Here is an 8,081-nt window from a genome sequence, read left to right on the forward strand (position 1 = left end):
AATGGCTTTTTTTGTGTCTCACTTTCATGGATTATGGCTCCGGGGGTACTCCCTTATAAGAGCTTAACAGGGACGTGCAGCCCGATAGTATGGTAATACAATGTATAGATGGAGGATAAAAAAGGATACCTTTTTTCACATAGTCAATAACAATTTGGCAGTATTGAAATGGCTCAGTTTTCTTCAGGATCACATAAAATTTGTCAAGAGGGGTAGCTAGAGGGTTAGTGGTACCAAACATTATCAAAGGCTACTTTTTTGAGCCTAAGTCATGTCCTTCTTGACTTATATCCATGCCTATAATGCTACCCTGCCAATTTCACAGTGGCAAAACAGTGTTGTTTTTTTCAGTAGTCTCAATAACATTGAAGGACTGCTGACAAAAATTTAGAAAATGTTGTTTTATTTTCAAGGACCTGGCAAATTTTCAAGGGCTTTTCAAAGCCTGTGCGAACTGTTGGGACTGTCATGATGGCAGATTTCTCTCTATGCTCACCACCACTGAGAAGATAACTGATGAAAGGTGACTGCATTTACAGGCTTCTTCTGTTTCCAATTATTATTGAACTAAGCAAATAACTCATCAGCCTGATATCATTTTCAAGGTATTTATTACTGCAAAGTTCTATCATTTTTTTACAGGTTCAGTTTATAAAAAAGTTAAATATAATTAAACCTATCAGCAGATAAAACATCATTATTCTTTTCTTCCTTTACATGTAAATTCAGAGGCATAGCAAGGATTTTTTTTAAAAAGTACGCATACCATCTTGCTTTTGTTTCTTTATAGGCGTTGCTGGGGGCATGCAATTATACAATTGCCTGGAGAGATGCAAAAAGTGGATGGATTATACGATCATGTATTTAATCAGTCATGGGTAGACACTAAATAGTCAGTAAACAAAGAAGAAAGATTATAGTTGGTTTTTTCCAGGTGGTGACAATGGGAAAAGCAGTAAACATCAAAATTTCTTCAGGTATACACATGCATACGTGTAATACAGTTTGCTATGCCTCCGAGTGCCAATTGAGGGTACAGTGTAAGCCAGCTCTTGTCTATAACTATACAAGAGCTATAACACAACTTAGTTCTAATTTCAAATGTTATATTGACAAACTCAAAATCTTGACTGCCATTTCTTGATATTGTTTCCTAAGCATACAATTTTTCACAGACAACTGCAACATGTAAATTACTTTTAGAAGGCTGAATAAAGTGAAAATTTGGTGAAGAGTAAAATTTTTATGATTTTTGAAGATTTCAACAAAAGAAACTGAAGAAAATCACACAAAAATCCTAATAAACAATCAAAGATGCATTTGTTTGGGTAGTCTTAATTCAAGACTTAAAGCCGTTACTACCAAATTAGGTAGACTGTTTTTTCGGAGCCGCACGAAACAGTTGCCGTTGGCGACAAAGATGTGTGTTTTGGGTCACATGGGTTACAGCTGTCAAATGAAAAGGTTAACGCATGTGAGCACAATCCTTTGCTCGTTGTAGAACATCTTGATCCTTGCTCGCGCTTCAACCAGTTATCAGCCGTCAATCTTTCGCTTTCTTTCCGATCGGCTACTTCCTTAAACTGCCCTCGAAAATAACCCGATGCAGGATCTCCTCCTTCAGCTATAATACAAAGGACTATGCTGCCTCGTAGGCGTCGTCTATACTTTTTCCATGGATAAAATATGGAAAAGCCTGCCATCTCTCTTGCCTCAGGAATGTGATCACGTGCGCATACCAATGTGGGGTTAGTTGTAAATCACATGGGCTTAATTCAAAGATGAGTCTCATCAACGGCATTTGTTTCGCACGTCTCCGAAAAAACAGTCTACCTAATTTGGTAGTATTTCAACAGACTGGTTGTAGAACACTGTTCCATCATTTAGTGTTCCAAGCTCAAATTTACAGAAGTAGCCTTTTGGCAACTTCCTTTTGTAAAATGGTTGCCACAAGAAAAAATGGCTGCCCACAGCAAAGCAATTTTAAAGCAGGAAACCTAATGCAAAATTTTTAGATGACCAATATTTCATGTCAAGGTACCTCAACTCTTATATATTCATGTCAAGTTTCTATGTCAAAACTATTTTTATTCCTTGTCAATACAACTATAGCTATAATTTTCACTTGCCATGGTGACCAAAATTATTGCAGCTTTGAGCACTGCTGCTGCTTTTTTGAGCAAACTGGGAGTGAAAACAAATAGGAAAACCAAATTTCAAGTAGGACGCTTCCATGTGCCACAAACCATATGATTACTCTATGGAGCCATGTGAAGTTGCTTTGGCATGTTGAGTGCTTTGATCTTCTCATCTTGCAAATAATTTGCAATTTTGTCTCCAGCTTGTGTTTTGACTGCATGCCTGAGCTTTTCTTGTCAAGTTTTTTGGCTCTTCCAAAGCAAAATAAGTTACCGTTTTTAGATTTCAACCTGTCATAATTCATATTACCAACATTTCATACAAAAGGGAAAATTATTGTTTTATGATTTACAAGGAGTAATTTGCCCAGGGCTTGTGATTAACGGTAGCCAACTAGCCAAAGGCTAGTAGAAATACAGTTTTGGCTAGTAGGTTTTGACCTGACACTAGCCAAAATGGCTAGTGAAAAATTCAGACGAACTGTAAATTGAATTTGCCTCTGAGAGAATGGAACTAAGAGTTGTAGAAGTTTAGGAGTTATGTTCACGAAATCCATTTGATTCTGCATCTCCCCCCTTGGTAAAATAGAAAGGGAAAATAATGCACAACCATGTCTGAAAGATCTGGCTAGAAAAAAAAAACAGTTTTGGCTTGTGATATCAAAGATGTTACTAGCCATTAGGCTACTTAGAAAAAAGTTAGTCTCGAACCCTGTTGCCACTTAAAAAAGTTTACCGGACAGTATCCAACCACAGTTGGGATTTCGTCAGACATGAGAAAATTTGGTGGCCACTGTCCAATGACTGACTGTTTTTGCAGTCCTGGTGACCAGTGCTTACTCTCTCACAGTTCGAGTACACATGTAGTTATTAGTACATCTAAATAAAATTAACATTTTCTTTAAGTAGCGATTTAGTAAAACACTTTACAATAAAAATTTGCGATAAGACATTCGCTAAAAACATTATAAACTCCGTTTAAAAATTTTAAAAAGACCACGACGTTTCGACGTTGACTTAACGTCATTATCAAGCAAAGAAAATATGTGATTATATGTATAAAAACTAAAAATAGACAATGGAGATTAATTAATAAAAGTTGTGAAGTGAAAAATGTTCAATGTCAAACAAAGAGCTTAGCACGTATGGAGTCCGCCTGCGTTTCAAATTTGGTCGCAGTTTCTTTATAAATAGCATCTCGTAAATGAGACAGTCAAATTTTCCTCGGCATTTTTTCAGGACACGAAATTGGTTTTCCTTTAGGAGGTTCACATCGCCATGAGATTCTTTGAAATGCTTTCCAATCGCCGATGATTTGTGCTCAGCAATGCGTTTGTGTAGGTGTCGGGCTGTGTACCCGACATAATCCGCATCACACAGATTACATGAAAAAGAATAAACAACGCAATTAATAACGTGCATGGGATAATCAAGTCGAGTAAAAATAGACCGCAATCTATCGCATTCCTCATTGAAGGCTTCTGTTGCTTGATAATGACGTTAAGTCAACGTCGAAACCTCGTGGTCTTTTTAAAATTTTTAAACGGAGTTTATAATGTTTTTAGCGAATGTCTTATCGCAAATTTTTATTGTAAAACATTTTCTTTGAAAGTATTAATTAATGTTATTGCACCTAAGCTGCATCCCCAAGTTAGAATGAATTTAGGAAACAGTGTAGCTTAGAGCTCTGGAAGTTGTTAATTGAACTAAAAAGGGTTTGGCCTTTGCGAGTGCTTCCAACTGTTGCTTCTTTCCTTTATCGGTTATATAACTGTTATATGAAAGGTCCAACTCAGTGAGTTTACAGTTTACATCTTTTAGTGCATCACACAGGTGTGCTACGCCTTGGTCTGTGATACTGTTACCACTAAGGTCCAAGTCTGTGAGTTTACAGTTCACATCTTTTAGTGCATCACACAGGTGTGCTACGCCTTGGTCTGTGATAATGTTACCACTAAGGTTCAACTCAGTGAGTTTACAGTTCACATCTTTTAGTGCATCACACAGGTGTGCTACACCTTGGTCTGTGATACTGTTACCACTAAGGTCCAACTCAGTGAGTTTACAGTTTACATCTTTTAGTGCATCACACAGGTGTGCTACACCTTGGTCTGTGATACTGTTACCACTAAGGTCCAACTCAGTGAGTTCATGCAGATGTTTTATAAAATACACAACTGCTGTGAGGTCAGCAGGTGTCACTTGACAATCAGACAAATCTATTCTGTTACTAAACTTACAGTTCCTCTGCAGTTCAGAAGCTGCCTTTTTCACAGGAGTTTCATCATTGTACTCATGCAAACACTTCATCATGAGTAAAGCCTTCTGGTTTGTCTCACACATTAATGGGGGCTCTTCTGTCAAAGAATTACAAAGAAGCCTGACAAAACTGTTTACTGCTGCTTCATTTTCCTGGCCATGGAGCAAACCTGCCACAAACTGAATCACCAGATGCCACTTTGGGTCTGACGCATTTGAGGTGATAAATGCACTAAGGTCACTTGGCTCCATCCTTGCAATTTCTCGGGCAGCAAGTAGCTGCTGAAGTGTCAAATGAAGGAAGCAAAATTGAGTATCATGTTCAAAAGGCCCAATGTCACGGTCTGGCAACTGGTTAAACAAGCCACAGTTTTCCATTCCTCGCACTTCTCTTGAACCAAACACTAGTCGCCCTTCTTCTATTCCTCCTTTTGCCAGCAATCCTGCTAGACTTAAAGTTTGTTCTACAGCACATGAGAAGCCAACTCTTCCCATAAGGTAACCCACTGTTAATGTTCTACCCTTAAACTCTGGGTGACACCTGAAAATAAACAGTCTCAGTGCTCCATGGCAAATCTCTGTTAAAGTTGCTGGTAAAGAACTTCCTGAATCCTGGTCTTGGAGAGTGAACAACACTTTCAAAAAGGAACAAACAATGAAGGTAAACATGGGAACCTGGCACAGAGACAACAACTCTAAATTCTTACTGATAAGTCCAAATATTTTGTTCACTGTCTTCATGTCATGTGAACAAAATTGGTGTACATATTCCTGAACTAGCGCTGGTGTAAATCCCATTATCTCCACCACCCTGTCAAAGCTAAGGTCTCGGACACTCTGCAACACATAAGGTCTGCAAGTTGTTAGAACTGTGGCTCCAGAAAGCTGTTTTCCTTTCACTAATTTGACATACAGTGCAGAGAATGGCATCTCCTCTGTTGGACTATTTCCACTTAATACCTGCTCTTCCTCCAAAGAGCTTCCACAGTGCCTAAATTCATCAAGGCCATCAAATATTAGAAGTACTTTCTCAGGGTTATCTAAGATGTCCTGAAAAACTTCACTGTCAATATTTTCTTCCGGACATAAAAGACTCAATAAATGCTTGAGAGAAATGTTCACCGTTCTTGCAGTATTGAACCATCTGAATTGGAACAAGAACAAATATTCAAAGTCTTTGTTACACAAATCGCCACCGCTCCAGTCGCGCGACAGTTTCGTACAAAGCAAAGACTTTCCGACCCCTGGGCTACCAACTACAAGAATTTTGCGAGGATCTTGGGTATCTTTATTGGGAAGAAATAACTCTTCAAGCTTCTTTAAAATAACTACAGATCCATGTTGGGGCTTCAAATAAACGTCAAATATTTCGTGTCTTCTTAACACGTCAGTAAACTTGTGTTTCGTTCTTCCTGTGTATATGACAAGATTGACAAAAATATCATCCAAACGTTTGTTTTCGATTTCGGGTTGAGCAATCAAAGGTTCAAGAATTTCCGTGGATTCTCGTATTTGTCTTTTCATCCGCAATGTGGTTTCGTGCAGCGTGTCAGTTTCTCCTCCTCTCCTTATGTTGAAAAAGTGCCTTTGACAAAATTCGGAGTCGAAGGTGAACTCTTTACTTTGTATTCCTCGCACTGAAATATAGCACAACTCGCCAAAAACAAGCAATGCAAAAAGAAGGTTCAATATCCAAATTCCTCTCGCCACGGTAGCCTTGTCAGATCCAACAGGATTGTCACAGTCAATGGCAGAGGCATCATCTTTTGTCGCATTGAAATTCGTGGAATTTACTGTGGGATTTACGGTTGAAACAACGCAGATAAAATCCGTAGGAAAGCCATTTGGATAAAACGCGAAGTTCTGTAGCACTACAAACAGAATCCCCAATAAAAGTCGCACGAGGAGATGAAGAAAGTAGGAATAAAACACTCGGCGAGTTGTAATTCGTGGCCTGCGGCGAGGGTTTTCTGGATCTGCTTTCAAGGCAGCTTCTAGTAGCTTATCAACTCGTGACTTCAAGCACTGGGAGTAAATGGTGCACACAACCAACTGAGGAAAAAAACTTAAAAGGACAAATGCGTAAAGTGGAAAAAAATAGTTGAACTGCTCGTCATACTTTTCAAAACAGAAGGCATGATAATAGGGTGAAGATGCAGATGGACAGCGAAATCTTCGACTTTCAACAGATCTCACTTGTGCTGTGTATCCCAAAACTAGACAAAAAGCTGGCAATTGTGAAACGGCTACAAAATAGCCGAACTTGCTGAAGAAATTGGACGAAAGATACTCCCTTAAAGTATCCATTTAGACTTTCACCATTTCGGGATATATCGATAAGAGTAGACAACTCGACGACAACCATCGCACGCAAATTGGGATGTGACGTCACCCGCCAAGCTTGTCGGGAAAGTTCGCCTAGGACCACAGGTAGCCCAAGCTCCTGAAGGAGCCGTCAACATATAGACCACATATGACATTGCGTAATAGCGTTATTATAAGGGTTTGTATGGGAATTTACCGATCGTAAAAAATAATTCAAAATAGAGGAAAAATATCCAATAAAATCGACTAACCTATCCTCTTCTATGCATATGTTGTGTTTCTATGCCGTTTGGAGGCGATTTGAAGCCATTTCAGTGGGTTTTAGGTTCGCTGGTTTCCTCTCTATATATGTCTGAATTTATCAAAACCAGGTCAAGGAAATTTTCACCGTTTAAAGCGAAAATCGCTGTAAACTCGTTTTTTTCTCGCCAGAAACTATCTCCAAACTCCATGATATAAAAACTAAAGGGAATGTCAGCCTTTTTTTCTCTTCTCCTCTCTCTTCTCTACCTTTCGGCGCTGTATTTCTTTTTTCTTTTTTTTTTTCCCCTTTCTTGTGGCGTTGTAAGCCAATTCGCGCAGTAACGTACTTGTTCAAGAATACTGACGTCACTTTTCTTTGACCCGGTTTTGATAAATTCAGACATATGATTCAATAGTATGAGCAGGGAAAGCCTGAATTTCTCTCTAGATGTATAGAAAATGATTGATTGTAACTCGAGAAGCTCATTCTTGACCTTTCCGGTCATACTATTGAATCATATGTCTGAATTTATCAAAACCAGGTCAAGGAAATTTTCACCGTTTAAAGCGAAAATCGCTGTAAACTCGTTTTTTTCTCGCCAGAAACTATCTCCAAACTCCATGATATAAAAACTAAAGGGAATGTCAGCCTTTTTTTCTCTTCTCCTCTCTCTTCTCTACCTTTCGGCGCTGTATTTCTTTTTTTTTTTTTTTCCCCTTTCTTGTGGCGTTGTAAGCCAATTCGCGCAGTAACGTACTTGTTCAAGAATACTGACGTCACTTTTCTTTGACCCGGTTTTGATAAATTCAGACATATATATAAGGAAACCATACTAAAGCGATTGACTTTAAAATAAACCTGACCGCTTTCATGATCGACTTCAAATGATGAAGAGCTTTATTCAAATCTCTCATGCAAAAGAACGAAACAATCTTGCTTTCGCAAACTTGACTGCTTTCTTGATCGACTTAAAATGATGAAGAGCTTTATTCAACTCTCTCACGCGAAAGAACGAAACAATCTTGCTTTCGCAAACTTGACTGCTTTCTTAATCGACTTAAAATGATGAAGAGCTTTATTCAAATCTCTCATGCAAAAGAACAAAACAATCTGAC

General features: G+C 38.5%; 1 protein-coding gene across 1 annotated transcript; it reads right to left on the reverse strand.

The window, feature by feature from the left end:
• Positions 1–613: 613 nt before the first annotated feature.
• On the reverse strand, positions 614–6,938 carry LOC144650366 (NACHT, LRR and PYD domains-containing protein 3-like). The gene has a single exon (XM_078510023.1). The coding sequence runs from the start codon at positions 6,702–6,704 to the stop codon at positions 3,801–3,803; it is 2,904 nt and encodes a 967-aa protein (XP_078366149.1). The 5' UTR covers positions 6,705–6,938; the 3' UTR covers positions 614–3,800.
• Between the last annotated feature and the right edge of the window lie 1,143 nt (positions 6,939–8,081).

This window comes from Oculina patagonica, chromosome 4, assembly GCF_052425735.1.
Source record: "Oculina patagonica isolate OP01 chromosome 4, crgOcupat, whole genome shotgun sequence".
NCBI classification, from domain to species: domain Eukaryota; kingdom Metazoa; phylum Cnidaria; class Anthozoa; order Scleractinia; family Oculinidae; genus Oculina; species Oculina patagonica.